Below are 15720 nucleotides of genomic sequence, written 5' to 3' on the forward strand. Positions count from 1 at the left end.
GGCACTGGAATGCTCTGCACGAAATGACACTGGGGACACACGTCACTGAATCTGTCCAAACCCATAGAACCACCAAGAAAAACCTTGTGTCAACTACAGGCCTTGTGAGACAGCGATGTGTCATTCTGCTGGGGGAGGCTGCGTATGGGAGGAGGCTAGATGGGAACTCTGTGCACTTCCTGTTCAGTTTTACTATGAACAGAGAACTGCTTTAAAAAATACAGTCTATTAATTTTTTTTTTAATTTTTGAAAGAAATGCAAGAATACAGGGGAGGAGTCGTCTAAGCAGAGGAAACAGCAGGTGCAAAGGGCCTCCCATGAGTCAGAGTAATGGACTGAAGGTCACTGTGGCTGGAACGCAGAGGCCAGGATGGAAGCTAGGAAGAGCAGCATCAGGAGAGCCCAAGAATAAACCCTCGTCACTTTCCCCCTTTTCCTCAAACAGAGCAAAACTGAGCCCATAATCTGAAACACTGGCATTCCGCCCAGGTATTGACATATAGCTTCATTCACTGAAGGGGCCTTCTAACTTTTCCCAGCTTGAGTCTTCCCTGCCATTGTCAGCCAAGGGAGCCAAGGTGTGGGGACAGCTATGCAGGCAACTGAGACATGGGCTTCCCTGGTGGCCCGGGGGTAAAGAAACCGCCTACCAATACAGGGGACACAGGTTTGATCCCTGGGGGGATCCCTGGGTCTGGGGGCATCCCACATGCTACAGGACAACTAAGCCCATGAGCCACAACTACTGAAGCCCACTCGCCTACAGCCTGTGCTCCACAGCTACAGAAGTCACTGCAGGAGCGTGTATGCCACACACCGTAACTACAGAGGAACACCCGCTCACCACAACTAGAGAAAAGCCCACGCAACGATGAAGACCCGGAGCGGCCGTTAGTTAATTAATTAATTCTTTTAAAAAGTGAGACACAAACTCTTCACCTGTGCCCTGGTGATAACTCTGAGTTGTAACTCTGTCCGTTCCTACCCCTCGTGTAGAACCAGCAGCTGTGAGCAGGACAGTGAGGCCTACGGCACAGCTCACAGGCAGGACAAGGACGTGTCACTCGAGGGACCAAGACAGCTGAGTGATTCAAAGTTCACAGTAAACCACGTAGGCAAGCTTAGTCGTGCAGTCATGCCCCACCCTTTGAGACCCCATGGACTGCAGCCTGCTAGGCTCCTCTGTCCATAGGATTCTCCATGCAAGAATATTGGAGTGGGTTGCTGTTCCCTCCTCCAGGAGATCTTCTCAACCCAGGGATCGAACCTGGGTTTCCCACAATGCAGGTGGATTCTTTATCGTATGAGCCACCAGGGAAGCCCCACATTAAACCACAACCATCTGCAAAACAGAAAGCCAAGGAGAACCTGTATCACCTCCAACAAAAACACCTCATGAGCATGGACAGAGGGTCCGTGTGCCTGCCCACACAGCCACAGCCTCCATGGACCACAGGGAAATCCAATACTTTCCCAGGCTTCACAAAGACCAGGGGAAGAGCAGAAAGCAGGACGGGTTACATTAGGCCCCAGAAACCACTGTGTGATCTGCTAGCAGAAACAGCTCACACACGCCGAGACAGATAACTCAGAAAGAAAGGCAACTGTCTACATTTCTCAGTTCGTACTTGGAAAAATGACAAGTCTCAGGTCTAAAAGAAATCAGACAACAGTCAAAAGAAGCCAAATCAACTCCAGGGGAGGTTGGGCAGAGTGAAAACCTCTCAGAGCTAAGCCTGCCTCCAGGACTGGGGAATTCTCCACCCTCTGCTGTATCCACAGCAGCCACTGCCTGGCCTGGGCTCCAAACTGAATCAGGAGAGACAAAAAGCAAAATCAAGGGCTCTGGGCAAAGGGGCACAAACAAGGCTATGACTTGTCCTTTGTGAAAAGGGGCACTGACAGCACAGCTGGAGGGCACCCTGGACCTGCTCCCCTCCAGCCCCACCTCCCTGCACCCTCCAGCGGAGCACCCAGACCACCATGGAGCCAGCAGCAGCAGAAGAGACATAGCTTGAATCCGGACAAGAGGACTCTAAATCAAAGTCCTCTCTGCTCTGCATGGCACTATCGATACTTCCCAAAGTGCCCAGTACCAGGAAATAGACAGGGCTTGGGCTTTAGGATGAACTGGAACTGGTTCAAACCTGGCTCTACTTGTTACCAACAGTCAGTATAATGAACCTCGTGATACTCAGTTTCCTCACCGGTAAACTGGGCACTACAGCATGCGTGCTCAGTTGTGTCTGACTCTGCACCTCAAGGACTGTAGCCTGCCAGGCTCCTCTGTCCATGGGGATTCTACAGGCAAGAATATGGAGTGGGTTGAGTTTCCTCTTCCAAGGGATCTTTCTGCCCCGGGACTGAACTCGTGCCTCTGGCATCTCCTGCACTGGCAGGCAGATTCTTTACCACTGAGCCCCCAAACTGCACCAGCACCACCAATACACTACAGGACTGTTGCGAGAATCAGAGCTAATGGATACAAAACTCCTGGAGCAAGGATGATAGCGGGGCAAGGGCAGCCATTATTTTGCTTCCAGAGGCCCACAGAATCTGCATTCCTGCAGGAAGTCTTATCAGAGGAAGTTGTCCCTCCAGCCTCTCTGGGGCTATGGTCCCCAATTTACATTAGGCTGCTCCCACTAGTCAAGGGATAAAGGACCCACGCCACGCCAAGACTGTTTACATGCAAACTTACATTGTTTGCTTTGAGACATACTTATCAACCTACTTCTGAGAAGACATACAATGCTTAAAAAAATAATAAATAATGCAAAATTAGGTAATTGAGATTAGAACAGAAAATCTGTCTAAAGAGTAAGATGGATAAATGTTATGGGGCTAGAAGATGAGGCCAAAAGGGAAACAGGCTGGGTTGCAGAGATCTGATTTTTCTGTCTGCCGGGAGAAAGCAGCCCACAAAATCTGCATAGCTGGGACACACCTAGCCAGGCATAACTTCGCAGGGAACTTGTTTGAATTGAGAGTCACAGAGAACAGCAAAGCTGAGACTGACAACTCAGAGCGCCTGGGCACCCCCCTCCACCCTTTGTTTCCCCAGGGCACCAGCTCTCCCTATTTGGGGAGACCAGGAAAGCAGCCATGGTTCCAATCTGAACCACTCATCACACTTTCACCTACTCAATTTCATAATAAACAATTTACAGTCAATTTCTAGGAAGTCCCAGGAGAGCAACAGAAGAAGTAAAGGGTGAAACCATTGTTCAGACCCAGAAAAAGTATAACAAGGAGCCTGGTAGGCTGCAGTCCGTGGGGTCGCTAAGGGTCGGACACAACTGAGCGACTTCACTTTCACTTTCACACATTGGAGAAGGAAATGGCAACCCACTCCAGTGTTCTTGCCTGGAGAATCCCAGGGACGGGGGAGCCTGGTGGGCTTCCGTCTACGGGGTCACACAGAGTCGGACACGACTGAAGTGACGCAGCAGCAGCAGCAGCAGGTAAAGATAAGAAATTGAGGGTAGTGGCACTCCCTCGTTCCAGCCCAGGCCAGTAGAGCCTCGGGAAAAATGCCTGCATTGGTGACAGAGGGGTTCCTTAGCTGTGGCTGCTGGTCCACGGCCTCTCCTAACAATGTGACCTGCAGCGGGGAGAGATGGCAACTCAGAATGTCCACTCATAGAAGCAGAATACTACTTAACCTAAATACAATCCTAAGTAGAAACAGATTGTTTCCTTCTTTTCGCAAAGAGCAGCTTCCTAAGAAATGTAAAGTCCGCAGTCAGGGTGGGATTTAAGACCAGTCATGTGAGCATTCCATACCCCTAAGTCTCCTAGTTGGTAACTATCAGTCCATCCTAGGGAAGCCAGAGTGAGAATGAAAACAGAACAAAGCGCCCGCCCCTGTGGGCTGTTATCAGCTCCATCTCCAGGGCATGGGGTCAGAGGAAGACAGAGCTGGGGCTGCCCAGTCAGCTCCAGCCTGCAGGAGACGTCTCTCCAACTACAGAGATCACAGGCCTGCTGGCGCTGTCACATTCAGTTTGCAGGATTAAGAGGAAGGGCCTTTAATCTGGGCAAATCAGGAGGAGGCAGAAAATACAGTCAACAAGATAAGGCATGCTTAGGGCTTTTAAAGGAACTTCAAAAATCTCATTATCACTGAAATCTAATTAACATTAAAAATCTAAATAACACTGAAACAAATGATATCTAGGATTTACTTCAAATAACGAAAATAAAGTGGTTAGGAATACAAATGAAACAAGACTGGTCACAGATTGGTAATTGCCCAAGAATGGACCATGGGTACATGGGGTTTTATTTCACTATTTTCTCTACTTTCACATGTTTGAAATGTTCCATTACATGTTATTTATTGTGAAATTTTAAGTAAATTTAAGTAAAATATGAAATTAAAATCTTTTCTGTTATTTTTCTCTTTTGTTTGCACAATAGAGTCATACCTCTATACTGTTTTATCACTTGCTTTTCTTTCTTCTCTTAATTTATCTTAAAAATTATTCAAGTGCTCAAATATTCTTATAGGGTATGACTGTTACAACCTTTCATCAATAGACAGATCATAATCTATTTCCAATATTCAGCTACTATAAATAAGCCTGTGGTCAACCAGGAAAGATGACATGTTATAAACAGGTGATTTCAACTGAGAAAGAAACTGCTTGATAGTTACTCAAAGAGTGACACAGCACAATGGAAAAGGAATGGCGAAGAGAAAAGCTGGGGTCTCATCAAACTGCCTACTTCCAAGCAATTAAGTAACTTTCCAGAGACTCCCCACAGCAAAGGGCAAGGTGGGGAATAAAAAAAAAAAATGCCAAAAGATATGAAACTGAAACACACACTAAAATGCCTCTTAGCCAACAATTCACAACCAGGTGCAGGCACGGAGTTTAAGAAATCTGTTAGCGTCTCCACTGCAACAACCGAGTCTTAAAATACTGAATTTTCAAAGGGAAGGATATTGTCATGGGTCAGGGACAACAAGGGAAGGTAATGTGGGCAAAGAACAAATCAAACAGCTTCTCACAGACCACCAAACCGCCAGCATTCCATCACGCCATTCTGATTCATCTAATCAAACAGGATTAATATAACTGGACAGTGCACAGGCCTGTTACTGGGTTCTTCCCCCTAAGCCTTAAAGATGACTTTCCCCCTCAAAAAGAAAACCCACAATATTCCCAGGAGAGGGATCCTGTGTTTTCCCTGCACTTTTTTTTTCTGCCAAGCAGTGGATTTGGCAGAACATCTCTAAAGATAGCACCCCATACAGTCAGTATCTGAATGAGAGTCAAAAACATAATTTTTATTCCTGAGGCAAATCCATGAACTACTCTGTGACTTACTTGAAAGATTCAGAGCGAATCTAGCTGGGTCCCATCTGCCTTTCTTGGGCTGCTATGAAGCATCAGGGGCCTCTGAATCAAACCATTCACCTCTGGCCAGCAGCTGGGCAGGGGCCACTGTGACACCTTCCTCTCTGGGGCAGCCTCAAGGACACAGGGATGGGCAGAATGCCAGTGGGACCGAGAAGAGGACTGAGAAGTCTATGCTGCTTTCTTCACATTTTCCTTTCCCCTTATCCCCCTGTGTCTACCATTTGGGGTTTTATTAATATTTCAGGAAGGACAATCATGGCTCTCTTATCATTTTGTAAAGGATTGAGAGAAGTGAGTCTGTCAAGCACCAGACACAGGCTTGCTGAAATCAGATATGTGGCCTCTCCAAACTGAATTCTAACCTCCCTACCCGGCCCTCCTCCCCCAGACATGGGTGTCCCAACCACTGCCCTGCTGCTGAGCCCGCTGAAACATTCATGAAAGCGCTACCAATTATGCATAGTGTATGATGACCACTCTGGAAAAAATTCTGAAGTATGTGTTGGGATAGCAAAATTCAAGAGTGACATTTATTTTTATCTTTTGTTGATGTTATTGGGTTGTTTTGACAGTAGAAAATTATTTTAAGAATAAATTATTACCAACATTCCATTTATATATTTTGCTGAGGTTGGAACCTCTCAAAGCCTGAGTTCATCTCTGACCTAAGTCTGTATCCTCCCTCTGGATTCATATATCGTAGAGAAACAGGAGAAAGACAAACAAACAGAAACAAAACCAAAGATGACAAGCAATTTCTTTTTTCACTGGATTTCCCCAAGAGAGCAAGCTTTAGTATTTACGAAAATTGGGTCATAAACCTCTACAAGGTTCTATGCATATGGCTTGACTCCACCCCTTCCCTCCCCCCCACCAAAAAAAAGACGAAAGAGTCAAACGCAGAAACACAGAACAGCTGTCTGCTGGCAAAGACGGCTTCCCACTGTACAGAGCCACACCCTGACACAGACACACACCAGCCCCCAGTCATCCCTGCACTCCAGCTGGTTTGACGGCTATAGATTTCCCCAGGGGCCCACTGAGCTCACCCTCTGATGCAACAGTGGACGGGAGCCCACGGGCTGGGGTGGCTCAAAACACTCAGGCGATGCCAGCGCCCACACTGATGCCTCTTCGTTCACCTCCCGTGCAGGGACAGGACAGAAGGGAAGGTTACCTTGCAGACGGCCGCCTGGAGCACTGCGTCAAAGCCACCCTCCGGGGCATCGCGGTTCCGGGACACCCTCTGCTTCCGAACTTCCTCGTTGAAGCTGTCCACTCTGTCCGTGAGAGGCAGCAGGTGGCGGAACCCAAAGGAGGGGACACAGTTTGGGAACAGCTTGTAACTAGAGAGAAAGAGGACAAGAGTCACGTTCCCTTCATTATCTTGAAATCTTAAACAACAACATACTCTGTGCCTTGACTGAGTGCCCTGAGTGGCAGCAACGAATACTCACTCAGCCACCTACCGTGCATCCCTGGGACAGGCACGCTGGGGACAACAGAGCAATTACAGTTCCTGCCTCCCAAACACAAGTCCTAAACGGCAGGAAAGACAGCACACACTAGGCTGTAAGTGCATGAAATGGACAAACAGGTCAAAAGCAGCAGAGGTAACAATGGGCTTCTGCAGTCTGAGGAAGAGCCCAGACACGGGCCGTGAGGAGGCAAGGGCCTGGGGCACGGGCATCACAGCCTCAGCAGTGCCTGAGGGAGGGAGTGGGGGCTCTTTGGGGCTAAAGGCACGCAGTGTCAAGGGATGGCAGAGTGACTTACAAAACCAGCTCCTCACATGCACTTTGCTGCCGTCCCATGATAAAAGACCACATAACCTCTCCTGTCAACCCACTCAGAGACGACCAGGACACGCTGGCACTGAGCAAACACTCGATGCAATAGGAATGAAACTCCTGCTTTCTCATTCATTTATAAGTACTGGAATGATAAACTATCAGCTCTCCCAGATGCATGCAGAAGAAATCATTGAGAAGCAAATCATCTTCAAACGGAATATTCTATCTGGAAATTTGGAAAGAGGGAAGTATCCCATCTCAGTAGAAGGCTAATGCCATATCTCTCTGCTGAATGCTCACTGGAGGGACTGATGCTGAAGCTCCAATACTTTGGCCACCTGATGGGAAGAGCCGTCTCGTGGGAAAGGACCCTGAAGCTGGGAAAGACAGAGAGCAGGAGAAAGGGGCAACAGAGGATGAGATGGCTGGATGGCATCACTGACTCAATGGACATGAGTTTGAGCCAATTCCAGGAGATGGTGAAGGACAGGAAAGCCTGGCGTGCTGCAGTCCCTGGGATTGCAGAGTCAGACACAACTTAGTGACTGAACAACAACAAAAAGCAACTCTCCTGACTGTTGGGTGTTCTCATCTCAGTCCACGGTAGAGATCCCAAGTGGCCCCATTCCCGGAGGAAGTTAGCTCCCAACCATAGCTGCAGGAGTGTCAGATGGGCATACAGCCAACAGAATAGGGTGAGAGGCCTGACACTGCTTCCAGAAGGTTCACTAGGTATAGGGGGAGGGGGAAGAGTAAACACAAGGCCCCGCGGCAGAAGTGAGCCCAAGGGCGGAGGGCAGCCAGAGAGACCGTAGGGCTGGGAGTAAGAGCAAAGATGGGCAGTGAGGCAGCTGGGCGGCCAGCTGGTCAGACTGTGCAGGTCTATGGCCATGCTAAGGAAGCCTCTCTTTCAGAACAAAGATGAAAACCAAACTTAACAGACAGGCGCAAGGGATGGCTTCATAAGCCAATCCAAGCCATGTGCATGGGAAGGGAAGCAGGCTTAGGACCTAGCAGCTCCTACCTAATTGCACCTTGAAGGGCAGCCAGGGCAGGTCCCTCCTCCACAAGAGGCAACCCTGGGCTTTCTAAGAGGCTACCCCATTCCTCTCAGGTCCTTCAGTACCTGCTCCATCAGTCACCAGCTGCAAGCCAGCTGTGGATGGTCAACCCCACTGCTATAATGGCTGTGGTGCCTCCCGGATGAGAAGAACCATCAGAGGCTGTCCCTGTTTGCCTTTCCTTTGTTTCACTCCCTCTTCAGTTCAGTTCAGTTCAGTCGCTCAGTCGTGTCCAACTCTTTGCGACCCCATGAATCACAGCACGCCAGGCCTCCCTGTCCATCACCAACTCCTGGAGCTCACTCAAACACATGTCCATCGAGTTGGTGATGCCATCCAGCCATCTCATTCTCCGTCGTCCCCTTCTCCTCCCACCCTCAATCCTTCCCAGCATCAGACTCTTTTCCAGTGAGTCAACTTGTCGCATGAGGTGGCCAAAGTATTGGAGTTTCAGCTTTAGCATCAGTCCTTCCAATGAACACCCAGGATTGATCTCCTTTAGAATGGACTGGTTGGATCTCCTTGCAGTCCAAGGGACTCTCAAGAGTCTTCTCCAGCACCACAGTTCAAAAGCATCAATTCTTCGGCGCTCAGCTTTCTTCACAGTTCAACTCTCACATCCATACATGACCACGGGAAAAACCATAGCCTTGACTAGACAGACCTCGGTCACTCCCTCTTACTTCCACCTAAATCTTTCCCTTGTGCTTGCACAGATCAAGCTTCTCTATAACGCATGACTCCAGGCCGTCCAAACTTTCTACTCCCATTCTCAGCTGGCCATAAAGAGAAAGGTCACGGAAATTGCATTCCCAGCTGGAAATAGGAAGTGAGTTGAGAAACAGGAAGTGAGTCCCACTGTGGTGATCTGACAAATAGAGGGACTCTGGAGGAAAAGAATGTACACAGACTCTTTCTTGCCCTTGGAGCAACTTCACCCTGTGCTGTGCTGGCCCATGGTTGCGGACTATAGGTATTTACTGCTATGGCTGATGGGCTGGTTGAGGAAGGGAGGAGAACAAAACAGCAAGTGCTGTTCAATGAAAAAACCAGAAAAGCTCAACTAAATCAGCATTTTTTACCTTTCCCTTCCCTTCCTGCAAAGGACAGTTAAATAGATACATTTTTACTGTGGAGAATTACTATTAATAATCAAGAACTAGAGAATGCATTTACCAGAGAGAAGCCTTCACTGCAGAGAACTTTACTACAACCAAACCAGAGGCACCTCTTAGAGAGGAAAATAGCGTTGTCACACAGGCTCTGTTGAATGTCTCTGCAGTCACTGGAAAATAATGTCACCTGTGACTATTTCCCCCCTGGGAGAGCTAACTGAGTCACCTGAAGATCTGGGTGTTTGATGGTCTTGTGTCAGGAAGCCCACCCACCCCTCAACCTGTGTCTGTGCTGTAGGACCCCAGTTTGCTATTGCTGCTACTGCTAAGTCGCTTCAGTTGTATCCGACTCTGTGCGACCCCACAGATGGCAGCCCACCAGGCTCTGCCACCCCTGGGATTCTCCAGGCAAGAACACTGGAGTGAGTTGCCATTTCCTTCTCCAATGCATGAAAGTGAAAAGTGAAAGTGAGGTCGCTCAGTCGTGTCCAACTCTTAGCGACCCCATGGACTGCAGCCTACCAGGCTCCTCCAGCCATGGGAGTTTCCAGGCAAGAGTACTGGAGTGGGGTAAATCTTTAGTAAATTAAGGATTATGAACCAAGAAGATGAATAAAATATATATGCTTAGAGAGCCTGGGGGTTCACGTGTGTATAAAAAGTGAATCCCATTTGAATACTCTCAGTTCAGTTTAGTCACAAATCCAGAAAACACTCTAATGTTTCAGAACAATAATACTGTGGACCATGGAGCTGACAGAGAAAGACCTCCCCTCTTCTTCTAAACAAAGAACTGCTGTGTAAAAATCTAATCTTGAAAAATGTTAATATGTAGCCAAAACTGGAAGCTTCGCAGGGAAATCCCAGGTGCCAGGTACGGAGAAGAAGCACTGCACAAATGAAAGGACTTAAAAGTAGGTGGAAACTAGTGAGCAGGGATCTCAGGGCAAAGGGGCCCTCTGCCGCCCCCGCCCCCACCAGGGCATGTGGTCAGACAGGCTGGGACCTGGGCCCCTGTGTTGTAGAGCTGCAGTGCTTGCACCTGGACACATCTCTCTTCAAGCAACAAAATACAAAGAAACTGTGCAAGACTGGTGCATGTGCGGCTGGGGCAGATTTTGGACAAAAGATACAAAGAGACCAAAAAACCCATCTGCCACTTTTGAAGAGCCTGGAGTAAAAAAGCAGAGGGTCAGGAGCAAAAGCAGGGTACTCCACATGACCCCTTGCACACAATACCACTGAAGGGGTGGGCAGACCACCTAAGCCCCGCCTCCAGCCCAACCCCTGGATACTTCCCTACCCTCACCCCATATGAGGAACAAGCTCACCACCACCCCCGGCTCCAACGGGGCAGGGGACAGGAAGCAAGCAAGCAAGAGAACCTGTTGATCGTTCTTACTTGCCCCTGCTGCAGCAGAGACCTCAATAAAGCCCTGCCTGAATTTCTCGTCTGGCTTCTGATTAATTTCTATTGCTTAAGGAGGCCAAGAACCCTGGTTGGTTACATTGGGATCTGACAGAGAATCTGGGGCGTGAAGCCAGGTTCTATCAGGGATGATGGACTTCAGCCACGCAGGGTCAAGCACCGGAACAGGCTTCTCTGCATAAAGCAGTGAGCCACGAAGAGTTGCCCTGTCACTAAAATCAAAACCAGAAATATTCCAGCCCCTGGCTTGGGAAAGAAGCAAGGAAGATGCACTCCAGGCCCAGGGCGAGATGAATCACCCACAAAGATTGTAACTCCAGTCCTGAACAAGTCAGAATTCATTACTTTTATAAGGAAGGAACCCCCCTGCTGAGAAACAAAACAGGAGAACTAGCCCCAGTGAGACTTAAGAGGATCCTGGAAGCAGGGAACAAAAAACCACCCTGCAGGGAAGTCAGCATACCTGGGACACATGATCCCCTGATGGAAAACAACCTCTTCTGAAGAGGAGCTAAGGAAAACGTGACAGAACCTATGAGAAATAAACCACCATGAAGGCATGTCAGCAAATGCAACCAATGAAGGATCTTCAAGAAACAGATAGCAAAATGATCTAAAGCACTTTAAAACATATTTAAAACACTGAGGAGAAGAAGGAACAAATACCAAAGACTAGAATGGGATATTCGGAGAAGGCAATGGCAAGCCACTCCAGTACTCTTGCCTAGAAAATCCCATGGATGGAGGAGCCTGGTAGGCTGCAGTCCGTGGGGTCGCTAAGGGTCGGACACGACTGAGCAACTTCACTTTCACTTTTCACTTTCACACATTGGAGAAGGAAATGGAAACCCACTCCAGTGTTCTTGCCTGGAGAATCCCAGGGACGGGGGAGCCTGGTGGGCTTCCGTCTATGGGGTCACACAGAGTCGGACACGACTGAAGTGACTTAGCAGCAGCAGCAGCAGCAGAATGGGATATTATTAGGGAGAAAAAACAATCAGAAGGTTATGAAAAAAAAGTATAAAAAAAAAGAATCAAAAAATGTTGTCATTCAAATTCAAAAATGAAACTTCAGTGCATGGATTTACAAACTAAAGAACAAGGCACTGACACAAATATAAATTAATGGAACAGCATAAAAAGCCCAGAAATAAGCCCATGCACCTATGGCCAATAAATCTACAAGAGGCAAGACTATACAATGAAGAAAAGACACTCTCTTCAATAAACGGTGCTGGGAAAACCGGACAGTGACATGCAAACAAATGAAATTAGAACATTCCTTAACTCCACACACAAATAAACTCAAAATGGATTAGAGTCCTAAATATAAGACCAGACACCATAAAATTCTTAGAGGAAAACACGGGCAGAACACTCTTTGACATAAACTGCAGCAATATCTTTTTCGAGCTGTCTCCCAGGTTAATGGAAATAAAAACAAAAATAAACAAATGGGACCTAATTAAACTCAAAAGTTTTTTTTGCACAGCGAAGGAAACCGTAAATAAAATGAAAAGTCAGTCCACAGATTGGGAGAAAATATTTGCAAATGATGTGACTGACAAGGGATTAGTCTCAAAATTTACAAACAGCTCATGTGGCTCAATATAAGACAACAAATAGTTCAATCAAAAAATGAGAAGACCTTGGGGCTTCCCTGGTGGCTTGGTGGTAAAGAATCTGCCTGCCAATGCAGAAGACTTGAGTTCTATCCCTGGTCTGGGAAGATCCCACATGCCTCGGAGAAACTAAGCCTCTATGCCACAACTACTGAGCCCGTGCTCTAGAGCCTGGGAGCCAAAACTACCAAGCCCAAGTGCCGCAACTGCTGAAGCCTGCATTCCATGACAAAAGAAGCCTAGACACCGCAACTAGAGAGTAGTCCCTGCTCACCACAACTAGAGAAAAGTCGAAGTAGCAACAAAGACCCAGCATAGCCAATAAATAAATTTAAAAAAAGAGAGAGAGAAGACCTAAACAGACATTTCTCCAAAGAAGACATACAGATGGCCAAAAGATAGCACATGAAAAAATGCTCAATATCACTAATTATTAGAGAAATGCAAATCAAAACTACAATATCACCTCACTCCAGTCAGAATGGCCATCATCAAAAAATCTACAAACAGTAAATGCTGGAGAGGATGTGGAGAAAAGGGAAGCCCCCTACACTGTTGATGGGAATATAAAATGGTATAGCCGTTATGGAGAATGGTATCAGTTCAGTCGCTCAGTCGTGTCCGACTCTTTGCGACCCCATGAATCACAGCACGCCAGGCCTCCCTGTCCATCACCAACTCCTAGAGCTCACTCAAACTCATGTCCATCGAGTCGGTGATGCCATCCAGCCATCTCATTCTCTGTCATCGTCCCCGTCTCCTCACACCCTCAATCTTTCCTAGCATCAGACTCTTTTCCAGTGAGTCAACTCGACGCATGAGGTGGCCAAAGTATTGGAGTTTCAGCTTTAGCATCAGTCCTTCCAATGAACACCCAGGATTGATCTCCTCTAGAATGGACTGGTTGGATCTCCTTGCAGTCCAAGGGACTCTCAAGAGTCTTCTCCAGCACCACAGTTCAAAAGCATCAATTCTTCAGTGATCAGCTTTCTTCACAGTCCAACTCTCACATCCATACATGACCACGGGGAAAACCAGAGCCTTGACTAGACGGACCTTGGTTGGCAAAGTAATGTCTCTGCTTTTTAATATGCTATCTAGGCTGGTCATAAATTTCCTTCCAAGGAGTAAGCGTCTTTTAATTTCATGGCTGCAATCAGCATCTGCAGTGATTTTGGAGCCCAAAAAATTAAAGTCTGACACTGTTTCCACTGTTTCCCCATCTATTTCCCATGAAGTGATGGGACCAGATGCCATGCTCTTTGTTTTCTGAATGTTGACCTTCAAGCCAACCTTTTCACTCTTCTCTTTCACTTTCATCAAGAGGCTTTTGAGTTCCTCTTCACTTTCTGCCATAAGGGTGGTGTCATCTGCATATCTGAGGTTATTGATATTTCTCCCAGCAATCTTGATTCCAGCTTGTGCTTCTTCCAGCCCAGCGTTCCTCATGACGTACTCTGCACAGAAGTTAAATAAGCAGGGTGACAATATACAACCTTGACGTACTCCTTTTCCTATTTGGAACCAGTCTGTTCTTCCATGTCCAGTTCTAACTGTTGCTTCCTGACCTGCATACAGGTTTCTCAACAGGCAGGTCAGGTGGTCTGGTATTCCCATCTCTTTCAGAATGTTCCACAGTTTATTGTGATCCACACAGTCAAAGGCTTTGGCATAGTCAATGAAGCAGAAATAGATGTTTTTCTGGAACTCTCTTGCTTTCTCCATGATCCAACGGATGTTGGCAATTTGATCTCTGGTTCCTCTGCCTTTTCTAAAACCTACTTGAACATCTGGAAGTTCGCGATTCACATATTGCTGAAGCCTAGCTTGGAGAATTTTGAGCATGACTTTACTAGCGTGTGAGATGAGTGCAATTGTGCGGTAGTTTGAGCATTCTTGGCATTCCCTTTCTTTGGGATTGGAATGAAGACTGACCTTTTCCAGTCCTGTGGCCAATGCTGAGTTTTCCGAATTTGCTGGCATATTGAGTGCAGCATTTTCACAGCATCATTTTTCACGATTTGAAATAGCTCAATTGGAATTCCATCACCTCCACTAGCTTTGTTCGTCGTGATGCTCTCTAAGGCCCACTTGACTTCACATTCCAAGATGTCTGGCTCCAGGTGAGTGATCACGCCATCGTGATTATCTTCGTCGTGAAGCTCTTTTTTGTACAGTTCTTCTGTGTATTCTTGCCACCTCTTCTTAATATCTTCTGCTTCTGTTCAGTTCAGTTCAGCCACTCAGTTGTGTCCAACTCTTTGCGACCCCATGAATCACAGCACGCCAGGCCTCTCTGTCCATCACCAACTCCCGGAGTTCACTCAAACTAATGTTCATCGAGTCGGTGATGCCATCCAGCCATCTCATTCTCTGTCGTCCCCGTCTCCTCCCATCCCCAATTCTTCCTAGCATCAGACTCTTTTCCAGTGAGTCGGTCCATACCATTTCTGTCCTTTATCGAGCCCATCTTTGCATGAAATGTTCCCTTGATATCTCTAATTTTCTTGAAGAGATCTCTTGTTTTTCCTATTCTGTTGTTTTCCTCTATTTCTTTGCATTGATCGCTGAGGAAGGCTTTCTTATCTCTCCTTGCTATTCTTTGGAACTCTGCATTCAGATGCTTATATCTTTCCTCTTCTCCTTTGCTTTTCGCTTCTCTTCTTTTCACAGCTATTTGTAAGGCTTCCCCAGACAGCCATTTTGCTTTTTTGCATTTCTTTTCCATGGGGATGGTCTTGGTCCCTGTCTCCTGTACAATGTCACGAACCTCCATCCAGAGTTCATCAGGCACTCTATCAGATCTAGACCCTTAAATCTATTTTTTACTTCCACTGTATAATCATAAGGGATTTGATTTAGGTCATATCTGAATAGTGTAGTGGTTTTCTCTAAGCGAGAGACGCCGGCCCCGGCAGCGCAGACACCAGAGACGCCGGCTCGGTGCAACCGACCACACGCAGAAGCCTAGCGGAGAGGAGCTACCCCTCATCCAAGGTAAGGTGCAGCGGCTGCGCTTTGCTGGAGCAGCTGTGAAGAGATACTCCACGACCAAGGTAAGAGAAACCCAAATAAGACGGTAGGTATTGCGAGGGGGCATTTGAGGGCAGACACACTGAAATCATAATCACAGAAAACTAGTTGATCTGATCATATGGACCACAGCCCTGTCTAACTCAATGAAACTGAGCCATGCCCTGGGGGACCACCCAAGACGGGCGGGTCATGGTGGAGAGGTCTGACAGAATGTGGTCCACTGGAGAAGGGAATGGCAAACCACTTCAGTATACTTGCCTTGAGAACCCCATGAACAGTAACAAAGGGCAAAAT

The 15720-nt window shown here is 47.3% G+C and overlaps 1 protein-coding gene across 1 annotated transcript in view; it reads right to left on the reverse strand.

Moving 5' to 3' along the window:
- ITGB5 (integrin subunit beta 5) overlaps window positions 1–15720 on the reverse strand; it is a 118581-nt gene that overhangs the window by 66116 nt on the left and 36745 nt on the right. The window contains exon 5 of the mRNA XM_055397146.2: window positions 6548–6716. Within this exon, the coding sequence (XP_055253121.2) occupies window positions 6548–6716 (169 nt within the window). The remainder of the gene's footprint in view (window positions 1–6547; window positions 6717–15720) is intronic.

The sequence above is a fragment of the Moschus berezovskii genome, chromosome 1, assembly GCF_049115385.1.
Source record: "Moschus berezovskii isolate FMDL1 chromosome 1, NW_MosBer_1.0, whole genome shotgun sequence".
In the NCBI taxonomy this organism is placed as follows: Eukaryota; Metazoa; Chordata; class Mammalia; order Artiodactyla; family Moschidae; genus Moschus; species Moschus berezovskii.